This window comes from Oratosquilla oratoria, chromosome 17 (genome assembly GCF_046742065.1).
Source record: "Oratosquilla oratoria isolate Oo_2021 chromosome 17, ASM4674206v1, whole genome shotgun sequence".
Lineage (NCBI taxonomy): Eukaryota > Metazoa > Arthropoda > Malacostraca > Stomatopoda > Squillidae > Oratosquilla > Oratosquilla oratoria.
The window spans coordinates 9,907,320-9,921,709 of record NC_134793.1 but is presented as its reverse complement, the minus strand read 5'-3'; the positions used below and the strand labels follow the sequence as shown (position 1 = coordinate 9,921,709).

The 14,390-nt window shown below is 39.0% G+C and overlaps 1 protein-coding gene across 13 annotated transcripts in view; it reads left to right on the top strand.

Annotated features, from left to right (window-relative positions):
• Synd (protein kinase C and casein kinase substrate in neurons protein Synd) overlaps window positions 1-13,937 on the top strand; it is a 336,406-nt gene extending 322,469 nt beyond the window's left edge. For all 13 annotated transcript variants that reach the window (XM_076200369.1, XM_076200374.1, XM_076200373.1 and 10 more), the window contains 2 exons: window positions 5,081-5,214; window positions 5,652-13,937. In XM_076200369.1, coding sequence (XP_076056484.1) covers window positions 5,081-5,214; window positions 5,652-5,758 — 241 coding nt within the window. In that variant the 3' untranslated portion in view covers window positions 5,759-13,937. The remainder of the gene's footprint in view (window positions 1-5,080; window positions 5,215-5,651) is intronic.
• Window positions 13,938-14,390: the final 453 nt, after the last annotated feature.

The following is a 14,390-nucleotide window of genomic DNA, read 5'->3' as shown; positions in this document are numbered from 1 at the left end:
GAGAAGGAAAGTGAGTGTTTTACCAATCTGTAGAGAAAATTGCTCCATATCCTGCCTACCTAAGAGAAAAAAATCTACCCTCACATCATGTCAGGAGGTAGTGTCCTATATCTTGTGGAAGGCAGAAAACCAATGAACATTATATGTGTAAATAGAATTTGCATCTTAACCCTTACTTCTTAATTATCCCTCGATAAACAAGTTTGTACAACTTTCAGATCGAATGAGAGAAGATTAACATTCTCTGATATTTTGTGTGTTTGTTAACTGAAAGTAGATTAGATGAGTATCAGAGATGCCATTGGTCCCAAGAAAATGGTGGTCAAGTTATGGTATGTTGGAATGTAAACGAACAGTTGCCACTAACATGAAAGTATTCAGGGTTTTACATCAATAATGGACTTTGATGGACACCCATCACATTCTTAAATTAATGCTTTAATGTTTATGTTTCAGCTTATGAACCATTTGTATCTGTTTAGATTAACTTGGGCAAGATTTACCGAGAGAATAATGGAATGACTAATTATGTTTTCATATTAACAGAACAGTTTCAAGTGCCCTAGATTTCATGAGATTTAAAAATAATAAGAGAACAAACTTTAAAACAGTATCGGGTGAAAAATCTTGTAAAAGTAATCTAAACAGATTATAGACGTGGTAATGTATTGAAAAACAGGATTATCAGCAGATGGTGAAATAAAGCACGCAACAACACGAGTGTTGATGGCACAGTCTTTACTGCACGTTTTTACAATTGCATGATGCAGTACTGTAGTGTTTTAATCTATAGTAGTATGTTTATTCACTTCAAGCTGTTTTGTCTTCATTGGACATTGAAGAAAGAAATTTTACATCGGTGGCATTTCATATTTTGAATCTCATGTTATAATCAACTTTTACCCTTCAACTGACAGGACTTTTATTCCTTTGCTCTTTGCTGATTATTGAGTAATTACAGTCTTCAGATGTCTTTGAATATGCAAAAAAACAACTTTAGAAATTTGGACAGGAATAGAGGGAGGGTAAAAAGAGTAGGTGGACAGTTGTTAATGGAAGTTAAGGCTGTGAGAGGAAGATGGGGGACTTTATTTGAGGTTGTGGAAAATTTCAAGAGAACTATTATGATAGGAGTTACAAGTAGCACCAGATGAAAGGTTGAAAGGCACCTGAATTGAATGGTATATGTGGAATGTCCAACTAAGTGTATAGTATTTGTAGTGGAATGGCTGGTGAGATTGTTAAATGTGTGTCTAAGGGAAGGAAGTGTACCATTAGATTGAATGAGTGCATGTACAATTCAACTGCACATAGGAAAGAGAAACAAGTATGAATCTTGTAGTTTTAGGGGGATCAATCTATTAAGTATGGTTATAAAAGTTCTTGGTTGATGTTGATTGATGATGTTGAGGTGAATGCTAGGGTAGTGGGTCAGGGATTGGAGATGGTTAAAGAAAATGGAGAAAAGTGGGAGGTGAGCCAGCTGTTGTTTGCGGACGACACTGCGCTTGTGGCAGGGTCAGAGGAGGTATTGAGGAAGCTGGTGGCAGAGTTTGGGAGAGTATGTGATAGAAGAAAGCTAAAGATAAATGTAGGTAAAAGTAAGGTGATGAGATGTACAAGGGGTGAAAGTGGCAGTAGACTGGAAGTGAACATTAAGGGAGAGCGACTGGAGGAAGTAGATAGTTTTAGATACTTGGGCGCAAGTGTAGCAGGAAAAGGTGGAGTGAAGGTGGAGGTAGAATGTAGATTAAGAGAAGCGAGTAAATGCCTTGGTGGATTAAAGAGTGTAATGAGGAATAGACATTTGGGAATGGATGCAAAGAGGAGACTGTATGAAGGAGTGATTGTGCCAACAGCACTGTATGGAGCAGAAACGTGGAACATAAGAGAAGAAGAGAGAAGGAGTTTGAATGTGTTTGAGATGAGGTGTCTGAGAAGTATGGTGGGGGTTACTAGGCTAGATAGAGTGAGAAATGAGGAGGTGAGGAGGAGAACAAGGGTGAAAAAGGAGCTGGGAGATAGGGTTGATGAAAGAATATTAGGATGGTTTGGACACATGGAAAGAATGAGTGAAGAAAGACTAGTAAAAGAGGTATGGAAGGCCGATGTGGAGGGAGTGAACATGAGGGGACGTCCTAGGATGAGGTGGATGGATGGGGTGAAGGGGGCTTTGGGGAAGAGGGGAATGTCTGTTGAGGAAGGAAGGGAGAGGACGGAAGACAGAGGTGAGTGGAGAATGGTTGTATATGGATGATGTTGTGATTGCAAGAGGAGGAATGGGCAGGGGGGTGGGGTAGTATGTGTGAGTAAATTTTGACGCAGCCCGAAGGGTTTTCTCCCCGTCCTCTCCTTATATGCAAAGGGGGACGGAGAGGGGGGGTCCCCGATTAAATGAAGCGGCCTTGCTGTGGATGTGCTGTGTCTTGCGACACTGCTTCTGACCCAGGGCGGTGGGCAGGGTGCAGGGATGACCCGTCATCCAGGAGGTGCTCAGATGAGAGGGAGGGTGGGAGGGGTGTGGAGTGTATGTAGGGATGAAATGGGTGGGAGTGTTTTTATGCCTTTCCCTTTTTGGCTACCTCCCTTGTAAAGGGGAAAAAGCCTTGGTATATGTATGTATGTATGATGTTGATTATGAAGGTTAGCAGGGAAATGGAGGGAGAGGAGTGGTATGGGTGTAGAAGAGGAAGTGGGTGTGGAGAACTTGTGTTTATAGTAAGATAGATATGCAAAAAGTTTTTGACAAAAAGTAAGGATTATTTTTTCAACTCTCATGGATGTGAAGGTATGTGACAAGGTTGCTTAAGAGATGTTGTGGAGTGTATTACAAATGTATGGAATAAGGGAAGCTTGAAGTGGTCAAGATTTTTTGCAGGAGTAGAATGGCATGTGTGTGGGCCAGGAGTGGAGAGAGTAAATGGTTTGAGGTTGGTGTGGGGATGCCTCAGGGCTGTGTGACATTGCCATTGTTGTTCAGTGCATATATGGATGGAGTAGTAAGAGAATTAAATGTAAATGATAGGGAGAGGTTTGGAATTAGTGGGTGAAAGTGGAGCAACATGGAGGGTGAAACGGTTGTTGTTTGCAGATGACACTGCACTTGTGGCTGATTCTGAGGAGACTGAAGCAATTGTTGACTTGAGTTTGTAAGGGCATGTAAAAGGAGAAAACTGGGAATAAATGTATCCAAAAACAATTTGTTAAGATAGGAGTGATGATGGTGTCAGGTTGGATGTGAACATGAAGAGCAAGAAGCTGGAGTAAGTGGAGGAGTGTAAGTATTTGGGGTCACATGTGGCAGTGAATGGAGGAATGGATGTGTAGGTGAATTATAGAGTAAAAGGAGCAAGTAAATGTGTGTGTGGAATTAAAAATGCTATGAGAAATATGTATTTGGAGATGAAGGCTGTCTAGATACCAAGGGCTTTTTTCCCCCCTTACTAAGGAGGTAGCCAAAGTCAAAAGGAATATACCCACTCCCCTCCACTACCCTTTTCTCCCTCTCATCTTAGCTCCTCATTGATAATGGGTCATCACTGTATCCCTGGGTCAGAAGCAATGCACCAAGACACAGCACATCCACAGTGAGGCTGCTTCACGTAATCAGTGACACACACACACCCTCTCCATGCCCTCATGCTGAAAAATAGAATGGAAGACAGGGAGAAATCCCTTCAGGCTACTTCAAATATCATTCACACATAAACACTCTCCCCTCCCCCACCCCTTCCCTTCCTTGGACTATAGTATCATATATACCTAGCTATTCTTCACTCACCCTTATCTCCTGCCTCCTCCCCTTCTTGCTCCACAGACATCCTCTTATTGCTCAACACCCCTTTCACCCCATCCATCCATCTCATCTTTGGTCATCCCCTCATGTTCACTCCCCCCACCTCTGCCTTCCATACATCTTTTACTAAAATTTCTTCACTCATTCTTTCCATGTGTCCAAAACATCCCAATACTCTTTCATCAGCCGTATCTGCCATCTTTTCCACCTCTGCTCACCTCCTCACCATGTCTAACCAACCTTGTAACCCCTACCATACTTCTCAGACATTTCATCTCAAACACATTTAAACTTTTCATCTCTGCCGATTAAGTTCAATGTTTGTGCCGCATACATTACTGTCGGGACAATCACCCCTTCATATAGTCTCCTCCTTGCATCTATTCCCAAATATGTGGTTCTCATACACTTATTAATACCCCAAGGTATGTACTTCTCTCAATCTACAATTTACCCCCACCTCCACTCCCTTACCTGCCACATGTGACCCCAAATACCTAAAGCTATCAATTTCCTCCAGCTTCTCTCCTTTCAGACTTGCTTCTAAATCTTAAAGAAGAAAGGCTGGGGAGGAAATGAATAGATTTAGGTACTTGGGGTCACATGTGGCAGGTAAGGGAGGAGTGGAGGTGGAGGTGAATTGTAGACTGCGGGAAGCAAGTAAATGCCTTGGGGGATGAAAAAATGTAATGAGAAATAGGCATTTGATCAAGGCAAAGATAAGACTGTATGGAAGGATGATAGTTATACTACTGTATGAAGTAGGGACTTTGAATATAAAGGAGACAGAAAGGAAGAATTTGAATATTTTTCATATGAAGTGTGACAAAAGTGGTGGATGTTATAAGAATAAATGTAGTGAAAAGTATTAAAGGTAAACACAGAGTGGAAGTGGAAAGAGCTGTCATATATTGGGTTTCCTCTGAAATTTTATTTATTTTATTTTTATTTTATTTATTTATTTATTTGTTTATTTATTTATTTATCTATTATTATTATTTTTTATGCTTATAAGGGAGAAACTCTGGAATATAAAATTGTGTTAGGAGACATAATTACTTGCAAATGCATCTAAGACATGTTCATTAACAAGACCACATTAAAATATAGAATGTCATAGAAGTCCATTGAAGTCTACAGTATATCAATATGTAACATTGTCAGCTACTTAATACATCTATGATTTGTACATTTGAAAATGATTGAAAAGTGTGCATTTATGGAAGAAGTTTGAAAAAAAAAATTGAACAACTGATTTAGTTCTTTTTGTATATGTAATTGCAGCAACGGAGTCAGCGCAGACGAGGATGAATGGGACAACAGTGATCGTATGGTGGACTCCGGTAAACCTGGTGTACCAGTCCGAGCTCTTTATGACTACGAAGGAGTTGAATCGGATGAACTCTCATTCAAAGTTGGTAAGTAGCATCTTTCTCTGTCTTTTTAATCTATCTGAAGGTGAGCAAAGTAAATGAGAAAGAGAAATAATACCAGGTAAAGCTGAGATAAATATGGAAGGTAGTGAAGGATGAGGGAATAACAGGAATAGAGGAAGAATGGATATGGTTCAAGGAGGAAATGCTAAAGTGGGCAAAGGATGGGAGAAGGATGGAAGGGCACAGAATGAGAGGCAGAAAATTGTGGGATGAAGAGGTGAGGGCATTGGTAGCAGAAAAATGAATATGTAAAGGATTGTAAATGAGAAATGTGGAAGCATGGCAGATAGTAAAGAGGGCGGAAACAAAATGCAAGGTGAGGGGAGGTGATGTAGGGTGGGGCCTGGGGGTGTGCTTTAATTCAACCTCTCCTTTATTGAACAATTATTAATTTTAATTCTTTCGCTCTGTTTAAACAGGTGATGTGTTTGACAAGCTTGAAGATGAGGACGAGCAAGGTTGGTGCACTGGCAGGAAGGACGGGCATATCGGACTTTACCCAGCCAACTACGTTGAACTGGTTTAAAGGAGCCTTGCTGTATTATGGTCTAACTGCCTGTGTGGTCTTCAGCAGCCATTTGTGGATATGGTGTAACTGTCAAAAATATGATTCAGAGGAGCTGTTTATGGTGACACAGAGATAAAAGGACAGCCGTTACAGAGTGACTACCAAATCACTCTGGTGAAAACCACTTTCAAAGAAAGTGGAGGAGTGATTACTATAGAAAGCAGTGATGTATAGAAATGGTTTAGATGTAATAAGGACTAAACAGGAGTAATCTGTAGAGATTGCCTTAGTGCATAAAATTGTGGTCAAAACATAAACTTGGGGAGTTAAATGTGGTCACATGTGATGTTTAGGACTATGGAAAGCTCCAGTACAAAGGCGGAACGGTTTCAGGGTCACTGTCAATTTTGTCAGTACTCCCACGTCACGTGGCAAAATCTGAGGAGAGGACATAGTGTTGCCGAGAAATCATGGGTCATATGCCAGTTTCTGAATCCGCATTATTGGTGTGTGGAAAGGATGTAAAACCCAGTGTATGACATTATAAGGCATATATTATCATGTTATAATTCTGAAAGGTCCTATGTAATTTTGTTCACAGGTTTGAGAAATCTGTTAATATACTTATGAGTAGAAATGCAGTATGCTAGAGCGAGAGAGAGGGAGAGAAAGAACAGAGGTTAAGAGGCTAGCCTCTAATGCTTTATGTGGGACCAGGTGTAGCCACAGTCCTGAAGGAGACAGTAGGTGTCGGGGCTCCTTGTGGTAATTTTTTTTTTTTTTTTTTCTTTTTTTTTTTTCTTTTCCCTTCCCACACATGTGCTCCTATCTTGACAATAATGTGGCATGCACATACAACTGTCTGGCTCTGTGTTCTGTGAGCTGCTTTCCGTCAGGCTGCAGTGGCTGGGGTGTATATCATATTGATGGGCTGTATGTTATTGGATGAAGAGGAACCATATCTGGTGTTATACCTGTTGATGAACTGCAGACCTCAGTTGCTGGTGAATGATAACCATGGCAATGCGAGTAGTGGGAGTAAATGTCTTTTAAGTTACCTGTACAAGTTGCACCACATTTACTCTCCTCCCTCCTCCTGTGTCCATAATGACAAAGATGGCAGTGCTGGTAATGCATTGTGTGCCCACCTCCCCCAATCCCCTGCAAAAGCAAAATATGAGGTAGTAATGTCACTGATGAGTGGCATGCACACATAAACATCGAATTCCGAAGTGTAAACAAGAGCAGAGGTAGTAACATATATGGTGCAAAGTACCTCACCTTCCCCCATCCACCCATCCCTATGTGAGCTAGAGCAGAGGTAACGATGCAGTCTGCAGCTCACCCCATTTCAAGTGCAGTCATAGAATTAATGGTGCAGTATGTATATACCCCCCATTTGTCACTTATTTTCAGCAAGAAATTCTGTAATATTGAAGGCAAGCTGACAAAGTGTTTATAAACTTACCTGATTACCTTATGTTATCAGTGAGAAAGGTCATAGTAATGCTTAAGGTGTTTCATGTATATACCTATGTAGAGATCCTGGTGGCCAAGTGGGTAGTACACTGGCCTGGTGACTAGGCAGTGTTACCAAGTTGGATTCAAATATCTGGCCTCAAGAGCATTGGGTGTGTTGGAAAATTAATCTAATGCTCTGTTCAGTGCTCTTGACTAAGATGCTATAGCTCTATAGCACATGAATGGGCCTTCACTGCTGGAAAAAAGAAAATATCTTATTGGTGTGTGTGTATGCATATGTATATATGTATGTATGTATATATGTATGTTTGAATACACACATACATCCTTACCACCCATTGTCACCAAGAACATTAAGGGCTGTATTGTTTTATACAGGAAGTGCTCCCCCTCTACCTGTATGTGAGGAAGAATGAAAGTAACAGTATTCATGGTGTATTGTATATTCCCCTTGTGCCAGGTAAACATTAAGTCGTTGTTATGGGGGACTTATAACCTCCGTCTTGGAATCCAGAACCTGTCAGGGCTCAGTTGTTAAGAGACTTAAAAGGAAGAGAGGGAAGGGCAGCAAGAGGATGGTGATGTGGCAGTTTTGTCTCTGCGAGACAGTTTTTTAAGGAAAGAGACTTGCATGAAGACCAGAATGAGGGTTGATAGCATAAAGGAGAATCAAAAGAGGAAAATAAAAGATTGCATGAAAAAAGAGAGAAGGAATGACTAAAAATATCAAATGAAAGAATGATAATTCAGATGTAGCTGTAGTATAGAATAAAGGATCTTGATTAATGAAAACGTATGCTAGCAAGAAGAGGCAGACGGACTGAAGAATTGCTTTGCATGTAAGCTCGGGTGAATGTTCTAACTTTGCACTAATTGTTAGATACATAGGAAGAGACAGGACTGGGAAATGTTGACTTGTGCACTCAATGGTTTCAAGAGGTTTATTTTCGTTTTAGAGGATAAGTGAATTGCCAAGTGAACCATCTTACTTTTGCTATGACAATTTTATTTGTATTTTTCTTTAATCCCAGAGTTTCAGTGGTCAGATTTTTTCCATGCAAGTGTAGCATTTATGTATTCAAATTGCACTGTGCAGTTTCATGTGTACAGTGTAGAGAATGTATCTTGCAGTTGGCCGTATACCAGTATGATGTGTAATTGAGTGGTATACAAGAGAGTATTATACAAAAGAGATCGTTTAGTAGAATACATTGTGCATTAAGAGGTAGACTACCTGAATACATTGGATTAGTGGATTTATACAAATGTAGAATTATGAAGTGCATGGAGTTGGTGCGTGCCTTTTGACTTGGCTACCTCCCTTATAAGGGGAAAAAGCCCTTGGAATATAGATAAATAGAATGTATGGAGTATGCAGTTAAAACACTGGTTAAGTTTTGCTTTGTGTGGCAATAAACTTCATGTATGTGCCACACTAGATTTTGTTGTAGCAAATGGCATACCATTTCATTCATTTGACTGAGAATCCCAGCTTGGAGAGGTTGTCACTCCATTGAAATTACTCCTTCTATCAATCTGTTGCTTTGGGACTCTCTTGTAGGGGGCCTGCAGGTCTTGGATAAATGGCAACAGCCACTGCACAGAAACTACTCAGACTGGGGTCTACATTTACCTTAACAAAATCTGTATTGTGTGTCACACTGTTGAAAGGGTTTTGGTCAACAGACACATTTTCAGTCAATGTGTGACATAATTTATGATGAAATCATTTACATGATGGCAATGCAGTTCAAGATTAGCTACCACATTTCCAGTTACATCACAATGTGATTGAGAATATGCAAGAATGAGGCTAGTTTTAATTGCAAGTAGCATCACTGTATAACCACAACACACTTTTACTCAAAATGTGGCTATGAATTGTTTCATGTGAATGCATGCTTGATGTTCACCTTTCATTCCCAGAAATGCTACACTTCTTTATCCAACCTTGTCTTTTTCATTATTTCCCCCACATCTTCTTCCTATCTCATCCAACCCATGTGTGTTGTTCTTTACCACAGGAGTCGCAACCCCTTGACTTATAACTTTGTTCCTCAAGAATGCTAATTGGTACATACATACATATACCAAAGGCTTGCACCAGATGAGAATCCACCACTTTTGTCTTTCATATTACAAATAACTTTCTATTGGGAATGTCTAAACTTCAAAACTATTCAATATTTGGAATGAAAACAACCATAAAGATGTACCAGAATATAAAAAAAATTCCTGGTATCCAGATTTTTCTATAGAGATTTCTGAACTTTTTGTTCCAAATATTAGATAATTTTGAATTTTTAGCTTACCAATATTGAGAACTCTGTAAAATTCCATCGATTGTCTTCCTTTACACAAAGTGTCATCTCTGTCAGTCCTGTAAGTGTCCTAAAAGTTAACAAAAGCACCTTGTAATACCAGGATAGAATTCAGGAAGCTCATCCTTGAATCTGAAGGGTTAGTTAACAAAGATGTAGCTCCTTTAATCTGAAGGTTGCTTGTCATCTAAACAAAGTTGTCTTGCATTAGCCAGATTTGAAAACAGATCATTCTTTCTCTTTAGAATTTCAAAAGTCCAGAAAGTTTCAATGCTTGGAATGGAAAGTTACAAAATTTTGACAGTTCTGAATTTTATAGATCCATATTAGAGAAGTATTGGTATGTAAAGGGTATCATTGTAAGGGGACAAAAACAAGGCATTTGAAAATAGTGAAAAATGTTTTATGCTGTCATGCAGTAAACGAGTAAGATTGAGATCTACTACTGAGCATGAGGGAAAGTCCTATCATTATAAAAGCTCTTGGGAGGTTAGTTTGTTCAGCATTATAAACATAATTGGTAAAGAGCATGAATACGAGTGCCTGAGTGTGTGCGTATGAGTATGTAAATATATAAATATATATATATATATATCTATTCAAACTCAGTAGTGCAGTAAGTTGGTTTGACCATATGCTGGGGGTTGTCATGTGTATGTAGCTGAATCAAGTATAAGAAACTGTTCCATTGCACAGTTCACTATTAACATATATGCACTTATAAAGTGGGGTGACTTCAGTTGACTGAAGAAAATGTAACATCTGAAGAAGTGTTAATGCCTGTATAGGTATGGAAACATTCTTTAGAAGTAGTACTTGTTCATGCATTGCATGGTATTACAATATGTTAAGCAACATTGCATAGCTTGATGCACTCAAGGTGGTTAGAAATGTGAATTTGTTATAGTAACAGGTTTGAATGTATACATATTTGTTTTAGGGGTTGGACCACCAATTCATTAAAAATAAACAGGTTCTGAATGTATACCTTCCTCCAGAAAAGCTGTTTCTGAATGCCTGATGCAATAGCCATGCGTGAACCTTGTTGAACATGCCCGAAGGGTGTTTTCATGGAGGAGGAGGAAGAAGCTGTGTGTTCATACATGTTCACTTGTGCTCCCACAATATCAAGGGAAGTATTGCCAGCTTGTTGAAGAGATAAGAGGTGTCAGATTGGGATGGGTGGAGAAGTGAGGTAAGTTGAGGTAGTAATGCATATATGTACACAACAGCCACAATCCCCTGATAAGGGGCTAGCCTGGTAAATGTAAGGCAAGGTACCAGATGGAGAAGTGCAGTTGTACTCATGCAGTTCTTTAAACAACAAGCTGTTTGGACACCAGACAGTTGGGTTCTGTATGCTGGACATAACCACATCTCCAGCTTGACTTTTCCCGTAGCTTGACCTTCTAGCCTTGTTCAATAACCTTACTTCTTTGTTATATGCACTTGCCACAACTTTTAGCTTTATTATGTGCTCCATGATATAACTGACTTGAGTCACGTGCACCTCTCCTTTTTTGACCACCATGCACACATATAAACATAACATGTATGTATGAATTGAGGCACATGCATGCTTGCATTACATGCATGCATGTAGGTATGTATAATGTTTTATATGTTTGTGTATGCATGTATGTATATGTACATATGAAAACATACATGCTGCCTTCCATTTTATGTGTTGCTACTCCACATGAGAAATCATTGATAACCTTTCTTTTATTTTTCCCTGTTTCTTTTTATCCTATCAAAGGCAGTGTCATCTCCTTTAGGTTAATAGCTAAATTTACCTGTTTTCTTTTAAGCTACTTTTTCTATATTGTTTGTATATAATATTATTATTTTACATAAGACTTCATAGTTGCTGTTTGTAATATTCCCAGTGTCTTGTGGGCCTCCCTTTTGAATGTAAGTTGAAAGCCAGCAATAAACAAACAAGGAATGGTATAGAGGGAGAAGAAGGTAGGAAAACAGAGGAGAGAAATTGTAAGGAATGTTCTAAAAGAAAAAGAAGAAAAAGGCTTAAAGACAAAAGAGGGGAAAGGATTTGGTGCTTGCGATATTCTCCTCTCAGTTGCCCCTCCGGATGTTTGTGTGGCTAGCGAGGAGAACCCCAACCACTCAGCAGGGAGAGCTCCAGTTCTATCATGTTGTCAGAAGTGTTCTCGATGGGGACAAAGCTATCAGGTAATGAATCATTTCAAGAGGGAAAGTATACAGTAAATAAAATTAACAGTTATCATCTTTATGCACCAGTGTATTTTTCTCTCTTGTACCCCATCCAGTTCCACTGACAATGATAATAGTCATAGCTAAACAAATTAACACATGTTTTGATGAAAATCTGATCAGAATATGATGAAAGTATGTCAGTGTACTTCTTGTGATCATTGTTGAAAGAGATTGAGACTCTCAGTGATAGTAGCACCAGGTTTAGTGGCCTATTTGTTTTGCTTCCATTTTCCCATGAAAGTTAACGCAACCTACCACACTTAAGTATTACAGTATGTATGGCAGTAGTGCATGTACACCAAATTTTATTTACTATTGCTTGCAGCACGTTGGTTATTTCGATCAAAGCATCAAGAAGCTGTTGTACAATAACAAAGATTTTTATATCATTAATATATTTTAGAAATATGAGTCAAGTCATTGGGAAGGAGTTCATTGTATTAATAAGATGTAGAATAAATGGTTTAACTGCTAGTGATCCTCTTCATAAGATATTGTATTCACTGAATTGGTATGGTATCATTGCAGTCAAACAGTTGTATAAAAAATGAGTACTTTATGTATACTGACCAGACAAGCATGCAGATACTACAAGTGGTTATGAAATTTTTCCTTCTTTTCTTGGTCAGTCACACAGCAGAGGCAGAGACCACTGGGAGGATAAATGTAAAAGACATGCACATATATCGTGTTTCCTCTGGGAGGAAAGGCCTTGTGTTCTTATAAGTGTTTTTGTCTTGCTCTGCTTTGCTCTGAGCCTTGGCCCATAATGTGTGGGACACAGTCACCAGTTTGCTCTTGTCCTCACATACATACCCTGTGCCCAAGCTGCTACATACTCAGTAAGATACATGGGACAATTCTGAATGATTATTGCCATGATTACATTAGAGACTTGAAGGCTTAGAAGAATGGCTCTGTCTCATTGTCCTAATTGTTTTTTTTGCTTAAACATTCATAATAGTTCCATGGATTTTACATAAGCTTCACAAGCTAGTAAATCGAAACCTTGTCAAATGCACTCCTTGCTCAAACGTATAACCAAACTTCTTATTTGTGACCTAGCCACCAGTACCCCATCCCCAGGGTTTGTCATCAAAGTAGATAGACTGCATTACCCAACAGCCTGTTAAAATGTAACTTCTTATCCCTGTGAAGTAGTAAAATTTAATCTATTATACACTACCATTTATTTAGCCCAACTGTTACACTTTACATATTTTAATATAAACTTGTTTCTGGCTGCATCCTCAGTACTGTGATGGAGATTATTCATGCAAAAACACACATAAGAACATGATTGTTTTGCCTCATCCAATTACAACTTCATGTGACCTGAGGAACCAAGTGCATCTCCTCTTGGGCCTTCTACAGTATTTTATGCTTGAAAAAAATATTCCTTGTGTTAATTTATTGAAAATAGGACTACTCGATACTACACTTTTATTTATTCCAACAAGTTAACACGTGTTAACACAATCCGAAGAGGGTGTTCAGGTTTCTTTTTTGCCGTAACATTGATACCCTGATTCCTGTCTGAAAGAGATTCTAATCAGCGCTCAAATGCATAGTTTGTGGTTGGCTGGTCATGTCTTGATTCTTAGCCAGGGTTGCTGTTACTCGTTTTTATGTAACAGCTAAGGGCCTGCAGCTGCTATCAACTGCATGTTTCATATAGCATGTTGTATACAATGTAATTTTGTTTTTTATACTGAGAACATGAACTGAATAGGTTACAGTCCAACCGCTGTCTAAGATTGTTGTCTGTCCGCAGTAATGATTTAAGGTAATGCTGTAACTTGCCTGTGATGTGCAACCTGGCCATTATGCTGGATGACTGACAGTCACCATTGTTTTTTGAGTTAGCCATGGTGACTCATGAATGAACTTAATTGTGGCCAGGCTTATGTGGACTAAAAGAGGTTGAGGCTATGCATTTGAACGCTGTCCTGGTTGTCTACGATTGTGTGATTTACTTGGAGCCTGAATTCCAAGTGATTGTTGATTTGTTAAAAAAGCCATTTGTATATTGTGACTCCATCCACCTGAATGGATGAAGAGTGTAGGGTTGCAGGTCCCTTACTGCTCAATACCAGACAACTCCATGAAACACTTTAGACTTGTCTCATGATACCAATAAACTCTATGTACATAATCATGTTGCCTTTGATTGCTTCTTACTTTGGACCATTTTCCTATTTACATACCAGTGTGGTAACATGAACAACTGGAATGTAAAGTGAAATATAAGAGGGCTGATTGTTTTATGCATCTGTATGGTTTGCTACATTAGTTTGCTGCTGAGGGGGTTGGTTATTATGGGCCATGATTTACCTGTGCTTCTATCTTTACGGACAATCTTGGTCTCCTGTCATAAATGGTCTTGTATATTGTGTATTGCTCTAGTTAGTCAAGGGTGTTTATAGTTTGAACATAAGAATGGACAAGACTGCAAAAGAACTAGATAGTTCCATGAACTTTACCATCTGTCATCCCCATCCATAAAATTATTTAATCTTCTCTTAATTAATTGTTTGGTTAGAATATCCTTTGTAGGAAGTTGTGGTGGGTGAACAGAGGTATTGGTGTTTTGTCTCCAAAGATTGGTG